A 13,489-nucleotide genomic window follows, 5' to 3' on the forward strand; every position below is an offset into this window, starting at 1 on the left:
TGTGAGTAATGCTGCAGTGAACCTGGGAGAGTAGATATCTCTGTAAGATCCTGATTTCAGTTTCTTTGGATATACACCCAGAAGTGGGGTTGCTGGATCATATGGTAGTTCTATTTAATTTTTTTAAGGAATCTCCATACTGTTTTTCATAGTGACTACCAATTTGCATTCACATAGTGCACTAGAGTTTGTGTGGAAATTCTTTATACTAAGTTACAACATTTTTAGGTAAGTCTGAAATCATGTCAAAATGAAAGTAAAAATATTATAAAGCAGAGAGGAGCAATGGTTAGTAAGAGAAATAAGCAGTAAGTTATACTTTCCAATATTTACTTAATTATTTTTGATCTCTAAGGCTACAGCAGTCTCTGCTTTTCAATCAGTAAATCACATCGGTGACGAGACTCCGCTGAGAATGCTCCTGATGTTGAGAGGTCTCTCTCCCATGTCTCCTCAGGCGCAGCGACCCTGCAGGCCGCCCTCACTCTTGGCATTTAACCAAATTGGGAGAGAACCAACCAGAGGGCAGCATGATGCAAATCACTCCGGGCACGATCGGCAGTCCTTGGCCCCAAAGGTACCATTCCAGGTAAGTGACCCAGCCGAGATGCAGGGCTTTGCTTCTTTCAGAGCTCTTGTTCCCAGGAAAGGTGTTCTTCCGTTTTGAGAACATTTCTTTACACTCAACCTGAGGATCAAACCTCTCTATCCACCACCTTCCTCTTCCTCTTCAAACTCTTAATGTATATGTCACCTTCATACCCTGGGCTAGACTGGCAGGAAGGGAGGCCATGTGAGATCATTGCAGGGTCTGCTCATTCTCAGTCAGACCTTTCTCAATTGCACATTGTAGCACTTCACTAGAAAAACTGACAAACTTCTTTCCTCAGTGCTTAATGTCCTTCTCAACCCAGTATGTGTCTGCTTTTTATGGAGTGATTTTATTCATGTATTTGAACTCCTTACTTGCTTTATATCCTTGTGTTAAGGCTAGTTATCCAACTTAGCTCCAACCAAAAAAACGAACACACTTAAGGGCTACTCAGTGTCCACTCCTGTGATTATCTCCTGTGATACACACCTTCATCTCCACCTTTAAAACAGATACAGTATTCTTTTATTTTTTTTAGTGTTTACTTATTTTTGAAGGAGAGCGAGCGAGAGAGCGAGCGAGCGTGCGCATTAGCGGGGGAGGGGCAGAGAGAGAGGGAGACACAGAATCTGAAGCAGGTTCCAGGCTCCGAGGTGGCAGCACAGAACCCGATGCGGGGCTCGAACCCAGGAGCCATGAGGTCATGACCTGAGCCGAAGTGGGACGTTTAACCGACTGAGCCACCCAGGTGCCCCTAAAACAGATACGTTATTCTTAACCCCATTTTACAGAACCTGAAATTGAAGCTTCGAGAGACAAATTTGTCGAAAGTCAAACAATTGATCAGGACCTGAGTCCAGACTCAAGTCCAAGCCAGGTGTCAGAGCCCTTGTGCATAACCGAGTTATACTTTCTCTGCTTTTCTAGTCATTGTGTCAGTCAAGGTTCAGTCAGAAAAAGGCAAGGCCACCACCAGTGTCACGGGAGAAGGGATTTATTGTAGTAATCAGATCTTACACAACTGAGAGGGACTGGGGAGAAGAAAGCCAAACTTGACCATCCAGACATATTAAAGTACTCAGTCAGGACTCCCCTACATTTATGACAAACTCAGAATCCATGCAAATTAGAATCCATTTTCTGATGCCAGGGAGTTAGACTCTCGCTTAGGACTTTTTGAAAGTGCTTGGATAAGGGTAACGGCAGAGAGGTGGGACGGTCAAGAGAATATGGGTCCTACATACAAATGAGATACAAGTGCTGATGAGTCAGGTGGGGGAGGGGGTGACTTCTGGAAGGATTACTTAACTGACAGATGGTGGCTCTGCATTTAGCAAGGACAGGACTCAGAGCCGTTAACACTCAGGTCTGGTCAAATCAAGAGCCAATTCCTAAACTTCTCATGGACAGACATGGCTCCTAGCACATCTGGGTAGGTTTCAGGTCATAGAAAAGAATTTCCTGGTGACCCTCCTTGTTACAGACACTCCTCTCCCTTGTCCATGTCCCTCCCAATAACCTTGAAAAAATTTATTCTTGCCATCTAAGCTCAGAGAACAGGGCCCACCAGCAGGGTGCTGTTGGTACCCAGGCACAGCGTTTTCACTCTCTGGGCCTTTAGAAGAATAGGGGTGCCTGCGTGGCTCAGCCGGTTAAGTGTCCAACTTCAGCACAGGTTATGATCTCGTGGTTCGTGAGTTCGAGCCCTGTATCCAGCTCTGCGCTGACAGCTCAGAGCCTGGAGCCTGCTTCAGATTCTGTGTCTCCGTCTCTCTCTGCCCCTCCCCCGCTTGTGCTCTGTCTCTCTCTCTCTCTCTCTCTCAAAAATGAATAGATATTAAAAAAAATTAGAAGGTTAGATGTGGAGGGCCTTGCAGTGTGAAGGAAAGAAGGCACGGTGATACGGTACTTGGGCTTTTAAGTCAAACCTAGGTTCAAATCCCAACTTCACCACCTACTGGATGAGCTTGAGCAAATCATTTAACCTCTTTGATCTTGTTTTTCTTGTCTATAAGATGAAATTAATAATACGTATCCCATTTGATCACAGTGAGGATTAAACAGAACATGTAAAACATTTAGTGCAGTTCCTGCAACATAATAAGCATTCAGTAATTTTGACAATGATAATAATTAGGCTGAAGACTTACCAGAGGCACAGTGAAACCTGATAATAAATGTTAAGGTTAATGGCATAAACCAGCATGCGCATAAAATGCAACTGTGCATTACCAGAGTGTTCCTAAAGAGTGGAGCCCTGTGGGGCCTCCTCACGCCTACGCTGCACCAGAGCCCCTAAATCTGGTCATACTGTGACCTGAAAAATATGGGCCGAAGTTAAGACTACTGTAGCCAGCGCTCAGAAGAGCTGCGTGCGGGAACTGTGGTGAGCTCCAGGAGGCTGCCAGAGAATGGCAGAGCGGGCTTCAGAAGGGCAGTAGCTCCGAAGAATGCATTTCTGCATGTCCTGCTTCCTCCTTCCTGTCCAACCTCCAGAGGGGCTTCAGTAGGTCGATCTATCGCCATGCCCCTCTAATACAAGCTTCAGGACAGATCCCCCCGACCGTCTGCACAAAGCACTGTGTGGGCTACAAAGGAAGAAAGGCAAGCTCACATTACCCACAGCGCTACAGACCTGGGTATGCTCTTCTTTCCCGGCACAGGTCACCCTGTGGTCTGGTGTGTCTGGTCCACACCTCAGGCTTGCAGCTGCGCCGAGGGCTTCACCCCAACTCTGTTCCCCTCAGAGGGCCTGAGGGTTGGTGGCTGTCGATGGAGAAGTGCTTCTGGCGAGTTTCCAAGGAGCACAGTGGTCTGGTGTGCCAAACCAGTTGGGTGGCATCCCTCTGGTAGCCCTCCTTTAGTTCTAGAAACCCAATCTCAGTCCTAAGTTTATGGATCCGTTTGTCATTAAGAAGCGGGAGAATCAGGGAGCTTGGGGCAGAGGGAAGCACAGGACAAGTAATTTTAACTGCCTGCGAGCTGGTTTAGATCTGAATTTCACCGAAACTGTATTGCAGCTGCTTCCTGTCAGACCCAAGTCACTGTCTTTTTGCTGTTCTACAGAAACCACATGATGGTCCTAAGTAGTTAAAGTACTTCAGAAGAGATCTTGAAAAGTCCGGTAATCCAGCCCCCTCACAGGAGGCTGAAGTAACAGTATCAGAATGCTAAAGAACCAGTACTGTGTCTCAGATGGTTTCTAGTTATTGAGCGTATAATGCTGAATGAGACATAAAAAGCCCCCACCCTGTAATATTTGTGTACCAAGGTCTGTTCCATGGAATGATAATCCATTTAGATGCTTTTTGGAAAAAAGTTTCTAGGACCAGCAGAGACTGTAAGATCATGACCTGAGCCGAAATCAAGAGATGGACGCTTAACCAACTGAGCCACCCCGGCGTCCCTAGAAAATACTTTCAAACACCCACAATGAAGAGTAATATTACAAGAACACATGGATCTACCACAGAATTAACATCTTGTCATATTTGCTTCAGATCTTAAGCATTACAGACACAACTGAAGTCTCTTTCATACAATGAAAGGAATAAAAGGTAACCTTGAGTAGTGGTAAGTGCTGTGAAGGAAGTAAGCAGACTAACGGGGAAGAATGGAGGAGATGCTCTTTAGATAGTTCCAGGAAATCTTCCCTCAAGTAGAGACTTGAGTAAAGGGAAGAAGTGAGCCAGGAGAAGAGCATAGTGTGGCGGGAGCAGTGGGTACAAAGGCCCTGAGACATGGGGATGCCTTTCATGGGTCTGAGTTACAGTAAAGAGGCCATTGCACTGGAATGCAGTGATCGAGAGGAGTCTAATAGAAAATGAGGTTGAGAGCTAGCCAGACCACAGTAAGAAGCTTGACATACTTATCTTGACAGTAAGGCTGTCTCTGTGGGCTGGAACCGTTGCAGGGAATGAAGACCTCATTCCAAGTTGTTCTTCCCCACTATTAAAAGTACCATCTTGGGGGGTGCCTGGGTGGCTCAGTTGGTTAGCATCCGACTTTGGCTCAGGTCATGATCTCACAGTTCATGGATTCCAGCCCCACACGAGGCTCTGTGCTGACAGCTCAGAACCTGGAGCTTCAGATTCTGTGTGTGTGTGTGTGTGTGTGTGTGTGTGTGTGTCCCTTCCCCACTTGCATTCTATCTCTCTGTCTCTCTCAAAAATAAACATTAAAAAAAAATTTTTTTTAAGTGCCATCTTGGAAGCAGGAATGGCAGAGATAATCAAAATGACTACTTCCAGAAAGTGGCAGAAGAACTTTGCAGAGGGTGATGTGAGCACACTCGTGGCATAGCATACCGATTGGTCATACTCCCCACGAAGCTTGGGAAGGGGGATTCCAAAGGGGTGGAGCTCTCCCCGAGTAGCAAAGAGCATGTTGCAGTCCTCACATGGTGCATTCCACCTGAGGTGTGGTGGCTTAAGTTTCCTTGAGCTCTGTAACCCATTCTGCCTTTGCTCTGCCTAGAGATAGTTCTACCAGTGATTTTGTATTTCTAGACATCATCTACAGTTTGAGATAGGTTAGTGATGACCCTTGTTCCCGCTCAGTAGTGAGAGTTTCAGTTATTCAGTTTATTCTCTTTGACTTTTTGTGTGTTCCCAAGTAGATGTGAATTATCCTTTCAGTGAAAGACTGCTAAAACTCTCAGCAGTTTGGAGGGGGATTGAGTAGTGCCTACCACCTGCATGGAACTGGTGAGCAAAACAGCCATTATGGATATACGGCTTCCATTTCCATTAGAAGTGTTAGCTCTGAATCTATCTTAGAGGAGATAAAGGGAAGCATAAGTGGGTCATGTGGGATTATCCCCAGCTGAGCTGTCATGTACATTTTTAACACAATCTCTTCATTTCAAAGAGCTGGGAAGGGAGGGAGGAGGGGTAAAATCTGGCAGTGACATATGCCATGCCATTGAGTGCCAGGACTGATATCTGTAATCTGGCTGGCTCGTGAGCTGTTCCTTCCTGTCTCCCTTGAATCTCTACCTGTTCCTCCTAAAGTAGGATGCTCCATTCAGTAAACTGACTTTCTCTAAAAAAGAAGAGTTACATTCTTGAAGTGAGTTGCTGAAAATGTACTCTTCCTTGAATTCCGGTGCCAGTTTTGAGTCAGAATATGGCCCTTTTAGTCTCTTGCCATAGACCCTGGATTTAGGCCAGCCACAAAGCCAATAAGGCACTTCCTTAGCCAATAAAGCACTGTATTTACTTACATGAGATCTAGAAATATAGTAATAACACCATGAATTGTAACAGTACTTAAATGCCAACTCATTTAAAAGTAGGAAAGCTTAGGGGCACCTGGGTGGCTCAGTTGGTTAAGTGTCCAACTTTGGCTCAGGTCATGATCTCATGGTTCATGGGTTCGAGCCCCGTGTTGGGCTCTGTGCTGACAGCTGAGAGCCTGGAGCCTGCTTCGGATTCTGTGCCTCCCTCTCTCTCTCTGCTCCTCCCCAGTTTGCACTCTGTGTCTTTCTCTCTCTCAAAAATAAATAAAAATATTTTAAAAAATTTTTTTAAGAAAATAGAAAAGCTTAGCAAAAACTTTGAGTGATTTATCCTTCAGTAGAGAGCAGTAAGTCACAAACATTTGAACAGTTTTGAGATTATTGTTTGACTTCTGGACCCTATATTCCTTCCTTATTTATTTTTATTTTATTTTATGTTTCATGTTTATTTATTTATTTTGAGAGAGAGACAGAGCAAGAGCCGGGAAAGGGCAGAGAGAGAGAGGGAGGGAGAGAATCCCACATTGATAGCTAGAGCCCAACACAAGGCTTGAACTCACGAACTGCAAGATCATGACCTGAGCTGAAATCAAGAGTCAGATGCCCAAGTGACTGAGCCACCCAGGTGCCCCCACTTACTTCTTCCTGTATGCCCTCACTCCCCCAACATGCTGGGTGAAGTATATCTTGAGTTTATAATTAAAGCTAATTATAAGTAAGTTTGTTTTGAGGCAACTTTTTGGGGTATGCCATGCCAGGATTGAAAGTCATTCCCCCTCTTGCTGGCAGAGGATTTTGTAAAGGAGAAAGGCTTACCTTTCTGAGTGTATGAAGGAGGCTTTGCTCAGGCTTTGGGAAGTCATTCATAGGGATGGGCTCCCGTGATTAAGGCTTCTTAGTAAGCTTCCCTCTCCTGTTAGCCTTCTCTGACTCCCATTTCTCTGTATTTCTCTCATTCAGCTTTGTGTTTAGCTTTCTCACTACAAACAAATTGTCTCTAGTACAGTCGAGATTCCAGGAAGATTGCCAAGGTGTAGCCCTTCAATTCCATAAAAAGGAAAGATATTAACTAAAAACATACACACGTGCACACTGAGTCTCCCTCACCCGGTTCACGTGCCTGGTCTCTTAGTGAGCTCTTCCTCCTCTTCCCACAAACAGCCCCAAGGGACACAAAATTGCAGTGTCTCTCACCCCTCCTCCTCTTCCTCTCTCCTTTCTTGGCACATGTAGAATGTCATTTGTAGCACGGAGCAAATCACATCAATGTGATTTGGTCACATGGCTTCCTCTCTGCTCCCTGTTCCTCCCCTTGCAAGCCTGGGTGATTAATTAGAGCCACATAGGTTACACTGTCGGGCAATTACTCCTAGTAACAACATACAAGGAGGCCGAGCAAGGCCCAAATATGGCCCTTTTCACCCACCCTTCCAAAAACGAAACATCTTGCACAAGAGTACATTTATAAGCTGGGTCCTGTGCCTGTAAGCCTACCAAATGGTAGCGGCTCATGGTGCTGACTGCTGTGTCTCCCTTTCTTCCAGCTCCTCTACCAGTGACCTCTCCAACTATGACCACGCGTACCTGAGGCGAAGCCCTGACCACTGCAGCTCCCAGGGGAGCATGGAGAGCCTGGAGCCCAGTGGGGGATACCCACCCTGCCATCTTCTCTCCCCTGCCAAGTCCACCAGCAGCATTGACCAGCTCAGCCACCTCCACAACAAGAGAGACTCGGCGTACAGCTCCTTCTCCACCAGCTCTAGCATCCTAGAGTATCCGCCCCCCGGCATCTCTAGCCGGGAGCGTTCAGGCTCCGTGGACACCACTTCTGCCCGGGGCGGCCTCCTAGAAGGGATGAGGCAGGCAGACATTCGCTATGTCAAGACAGTCTATGATCCCCGGAGGGGAGTCTCAGCAGAGTATGAGGTGAACTCTTCAGCCCTGCTTCTCCAAGGGAGGGAGGCCCGAGCATCAGCAGATGGTCAGGGCTATGATAAATGGCACAGTGTTCCTCGGGGCAAGGGGGCGCCCCCCCCATCCTGGAGCCAGCAATGCCCCGGTTCCTTGGAGACGGCCACTTCCAGCCTGGCTCCTAAAGCGGCCGCACCGCTGCCCCCAGCTCGGAGCGACAGTTATGCAGCCTTTCGGCAGCGAGAACGGCCCAACTCTTGGTCTAGCCTTGATCAGAAGCGGTTCTGTCGGCCTCAGGCAAACGTCGCAGCCTCCCTGAAATCTCCCTTCATAGAGGAACAGCTGCATACTGTGCTAGAGAAGAGTCCAGAGAACAGCCCCCCGGCGAAGCCCAAGCATAATTACCCCCAGAAGGCCCAACCTGGCCAACCTCTACTGCCAACTGGCATCTACCCGGTACCTTCTCTGGAGCCACACTTTGCCCAGGTGCCTCAGCCTTCTGTGAGTGGTAACGGCACGCTCTACCCAGCACTGGCCAAGGAGAGTGGGTATACAGCTCCCCACGGAGCTTGTGACAAAATGGCTACCTTTGACGAGAATGGGAACCAAAATGGATCTAGCAGGTCTGGGTTCGCCTTCTACCAGCCTCTAGAACCTGATTCAATGTCCCTGGTAGAGAGGAAACCTGAAACTTCAGCCAAATGTGTCCCCTACAGAGTCCATTTCCCTTCAGTACCTGAAAATGAGGAGGATACCTCACTGGAGAGACAGCTCGCCCCTCTCCACGGCAGCAGCCCACATCCCAACGAGAGAAAGAGCACCCACAGCAACAAACCATATTCTAATCACCACAGCCTCAAAGTGGGTGAAGACAAGAGATCTTCCAGGCCCTCAGAGCCCTGGGAGGGTGATTTACACGCAGACCACAATGCCAACCTGCAGCACAGGCTGGAGAGGGAGAGCCTAGGCCAGAGCCCACCGAACAACTTTGGCAGGACCAAGTCAGCCTTCTCCTCTCTCCAGAACATTCCTGAGAATCTAAGAAGGCAGAGCGGCGTGGAGCCAGGAAGAGGAGCCCAGGAGGGCTACCAGGATGGCAGGTCCACCTGTGTAGTCAACAGCAAGGGGGAGGACTCTGGCAGGAAAGCTGTTCCCGATCACAGGAGCCACCTGGACAGGCCAGTTTCCTATCCAAGGCCCGAGGCGAGAACCAGTGCCTTGGCCTCTTTCCCAAGTTCAGACCCAAGGCACGAGGACCCTCCCTCTCCACCCCACCAGCAGACATCCAGTCTGGGCCGGAGGCGGCTCAGCTCCAGCAGCGCCTCGGCTCTGCAGGGCTTTCAGTATGGGAAGCCTCACTGCTCCGTGCTGGAGAAGGTTTCCAAGATAGAGCAGCGAGAACAAGGGAGCCAGAGACCCCTAAGTGTGGGCAGCTCTCATTATGGCCATAACTACAGGCCCAACAGGACCGTTCCAAATTCTCATCCTTTTGGGAAGGACTTTGAGGAGACAAAAGGCAATATCCGTTTTTCCGACTCCACTGAACCCATAGGCAATGGGGAGCAGCAGCACTTCAAAAAGGAGGAGCCAAAGCTGGAAGAGGTTACCCGGCAGCCACACAGTCAGCAGTTGAGGAGGGGTGCGGATGGCGGCTGTGGCCCCCAGCTCCAAGGCAGCGAGCCCCCGAGGTGGGACACGCACCTGCTCCGCAGCCAGAGCACCTTTCAGCTCTTCGGCGAGACGGAGCAGGAGCCCGTGTGGCTGGATGACAGGCCCAGCACGCCCGAGTCGCCGGTGCTGGACGCCCCTTTCAGCCGTGCCTACCGGAACAGCATCAAGGACGCGCAGTCCCGCGTCCTGGGGGCCACCTCCTTTCGACGCCGGGACCTCGAGCCGGGGACACCCGCGGCTTCGAGAGCCTGGCGTCCAAGGCCCGCCTCGGCCCACGTGGGGCTGCGGAGCCCGGAGGCGGCGGCTTCCGCCTCCCCGCACACGCCTCGTGAGCGGCACAGCGTGACCCCGGCCGAGGGCGACCCTGCCCGACCCGCGCTCCCTGCCACCCGAAGGGGGCCGCGCCGTCGCCTGACCCCCGAACAGAAGAAGCGCTCCTATTCGGAGCCCGAGAAGATGAACGAGGTGGGGATCTCGGAGGAGGCCGAGCCGGCGGCCTCGAGCGCGCAGAAGAAGGGGCTGCGTTTCGCCGAGAGCACGGTGGCGGACCGGCGCCGCATCTTCGAGCGCGACGGCAAGGCCTGCTCGACGCTCAGCCTGTCGGGCCCCGAGCTGAAGCAGTTCCAGCAGAGCGCCCTGGCCGACTACATCCAGCGCAAGACCGGCAAGCGGCCCTCCTCTGCCGCCTGCAGCCTCCAGGAGCCCGGGCCACCGCGGGAGCGCGCCCAGAGCACCTACCTGCAGCCCGGCCCCGCGGCGTCCGAGGGCCCCGGCCTCACCTCGGCCTCCAGCCTCTGCTCGCTGCGGGAACCGAGCCTGCAGCTCCGCAGGGAGGCTGCCCTCCTGCCTGCCGCAGCAGCGGCGGGGGACGTGGGGGAGTCCCCACGGGCCCCCAGAGATCGCAGCAGCTCCTTCGCTGGTGGTCATGTCTTTGGGGAACTGCGACGTGGGGACCAAGCCCCGAGGGAGCTGCTCGCTGGAGCTAACTATGGGCCGAAGGGCACCCAGAGGGTGGACAGGACCCCTGGGGAGCCCTCCTCGTGGGGGGCCGCAGCCAGGAGGGCTGGGAAGTCCATGTCTGCTGAAGACCTGCTGGAGCGCTCAGACGTCCTGGCGGTTCCTGTCCATGTAAGATCACGGTCCTCTCCCACTGCAGATAAGCGTCAGGTAAGTGCAACCAGAGGGTCCTAGGATGGGGCCCTTCTGGCCCTGGAGCTTTAGTGAGGCTTCCCTTTAATTTTCCTTTGACATGCAAAAGGGTAGCATTTGTTTTCATGGGGTGATTTCTTTCTGGGTGCCCAGTACCCTTACAGAGATCTAGAGATTGATATGTAGATATATAGAGTTGTATAGGTATCTTATATAGACCCATACATCTTATATAGAGGTATGCATACATATAGTGTGTGTGTGTGTGTACACGTACACACTTCATTTTAGGAAGTCACCATCTCTCAGTGCAAGAATGCATGGTTAGGAAAAGTTAGTGATTTTCTTTTTTACAGTGCCTCCCCCCCCCCCCAACCGTGCAATACAAACTGTGTCTTGGAATTTTAAAGATTTTAGCTTTGCATCCTCTATTAGACTTATGCATTTATAAAACATGTAGAAGTACTGACTTTAATAGTTGTAGTTATTGAAGTCCTGGCCCTCAGCTAAGTATGCTTTACATTTTTTATCTCATTGATTCTCACAATCATCCTGTGTAGTTATACTACCCACACCAAACCTATGTCTCCCTGCTCCCATCTGGATCCTTTCTGTGCACTGTCTTGGGGAGATAGGAGAATCATACGCTTTCAAATTCTCTCATAAAAGAATGTTCTCATAAAGGTTTCAAACTACTCAAAGTTTATCAAGTGCTTTCCACTGGAAATTTCAGCACAGTTCGCAATAGAACCTGAGCACTAAGTCCCAGGAGTGTATTAATTTCCCTAATTCTCAGTGGCTCCTCGCTGTGCATGCCCTGCAGATCAAAGGCTCACCTCATAGTTCCCTTCCCACCAAAGATGATATCAGGAACTAATATATATATTAGGCATTCATATTTATGTTAGCTCAGGGGAAAACGCCTCCATTGTCCCTTCTCAAATTCTGTTTTCCCCAACAGAGAAGTCCACCATTTAGCAAGCATCTGTAGAACACGTGTTGTATGAAAAGCACTGTATTAGAAGGTTGAAAGAAACACAAAACAAAATAAGGTTCATGCCTTTCTGGGATTCACAACTGAACAAGGACTTGAACTTAACTATAAGTAACTAACATGACTAGTGAATGCTTTGGGAGCAGTGATAAATAATATGCTATAGAGGGGAGAGTTATTAATTCTAACTGAGGGGATCTCAGGGCTTCTCTTGAAGAAGATGGGGTTTTTTGATCATTTCTAAAATTTTCTATTTATCTTTTTAATATGAAATTTATTGTCAAATTGGTTTCCATGCAACACCCAGTGCTCACCCCAACAGGTGCCCTCCTCAATGCCCATCACCCACCCTCCCGTCCCTCCCACCTCCCATCAGCCCTCAGTTTATTCTCAGTTTTTAAGAGTCTCTTATGATTTGCCTCCCTCCCTCTCTAACTTTTTTTTTCCTTCCCCTCCCCCATGGTCTTCTGTTAAGTTTCTCAGGATCCACATAAGAGTGAAAACATGGAATCTGTCTTTCTCTGACTGACTTATTTCACTAGCATAACACTCTCCAGTTCCATCCACGTTGCTACAAAAGGCCATATTTCATTCTTTCTCATTGCCACGTAGTATTCCATTGTGTATATAAATCACAATTTCTTTATCCATTCATCAGTTGATGGACATTTAGGCTCTTTCCATGATTTGACTATTGTTGAAAGTGCTTCTGTAAACATTGGGGTACAAGTGCCCCTATGCATCAGCACTCCTGTATCCCTTGGGTAAATTCCTAGCAGTGCTATTGCTGGGTCATAGGGTAGATCTATTTTTAATCTTTTGAGGAACCTCCACACTGTTTTCCAAAGTGGCTGCACCAGTTTGCATTCCCACCAACAGTGCAGGAGGGTTCCCGTTTCTCCACATCCTCTCCAGCACCTACAGTCTCCTGATTTGTTCATTATAGCCATTCTGACTGGTGTGAGGTGATATCTCAGTGTGGTGAAGGAGATGGTCTTTGAACCAGGCTGTGAAGGATGGGGCAGGAGATTTATAAAAGATTGGGGGTTGTGTGGGGGGAGGCATTAGTTGGTAGAAACAGCCTCAAAAAAAGAAAGATTCAGACATTACTGCCTGAGAAGTACTTTGCTGCACCATTTCTGAAACAAAATGCTGTACCCATCGAGATATTTTCTGTTTCAAAATATCCAGAAACCTTTTTCTCCCCAGTATAAACCCACAAGAAAATTGTATAGAGGCAATCCTCCATAAGCATTCCCTAACCATTTTCCTCCCCTCAGAAGGAAAAACAGAGCTAATTTCTACTCCTTATCCTACAACTAAAACACTTAAAACCCATGTATGTAACATAAAATTTCAGCGAGTTTGATGGGCTTCAGGAGCATAGTAATCCAAACATCTTAATTTTTCTTCCCATGTTCTACAGAAAACAGAAATGTTTAGGTGAAAACTAAATCATCTTCTGCTATTTATTTCTTATGAGATGTCCTCCTTCTCCCTTGGGGAATTGATTGGATGGCTATGAATGTTCCTTTGCTTTCTCCCCAAATACGTCTCAAGCCTGGTAAACTGGGAAATAAAGCTAAAACATAGGTGGTATAGAGAAGTGATGAAATTCTTCTAAATCCCAGCTAAATATATTATTTGAAACACTTTTTCAAAAGACAAATACAGAACATTATTTACATCCTCTGCAATAGAGTACCATATTTAGATATTATTTAATTTGGTGACTGTGATGCCAGAGGGGGGAAACATTTCAAAATCAAAGAGTTTATCTGTGCTGCCTTGCTCCTATAAATTCTGAAAATAGAATATCATCCCCCAGATTGTAACAGCCAGGACTGTGCTCCTGACCTTCCTTCTCCCGTTCTCCCACCCAGCACCAGACCTTGCCTGCCTGGAGACCAGGTCCATGGCAAGGTCTGCTCCT

The 13,489-nt window shown here is 48.5% G+C and overlaps 1 protein-coding gene across 3 annotated transcripts in view; it reads left to right on the forward strand.

Annotated features, from left to right (window-relative positions):
* The first annotated feature begins 259 nt into the window (after nucleotides 1-259).
* The window catches only part of SHROOM3 (shroom family member 3), a 31,440-nt gene continuing 18,210 nt past the window's right edge, over nucleotides 260-13,489 (forward strand). For all 3 annotated transcript variants that reach the window (XM_049630689.1, XM_049630691.1, XM_049630690.1), the window contains exons 1-2: nucleotides 260-589; nucleotides 7,376-10,580. In XM_049630689.1, the coding sequence (XP_049486646.1) occupies nucleotides 531-589; nucleotides 7,376-10,580 (3,264 nt within the window). In that variant the 5' untranslated portion in view covers nucleotides 260-530. The remainder of the gene's footprint in view (nucleotides 590-7,375; nucleotides 10,581-13,489) is intronic.

The sequence above is a fragment of the Panthera uncia genome, chromosome B1, assembly GCF_023721935.1.
Source record: "Panthera uncia isolate 11264 chromosome B1, Puncia_PCG_1.0, whole genome shotgun sequence".
NCBI lineage: Eukaryota > Metazoa > Chordata > Mammalia > Carnivora > Felidae > Panthera > Panthera uncia.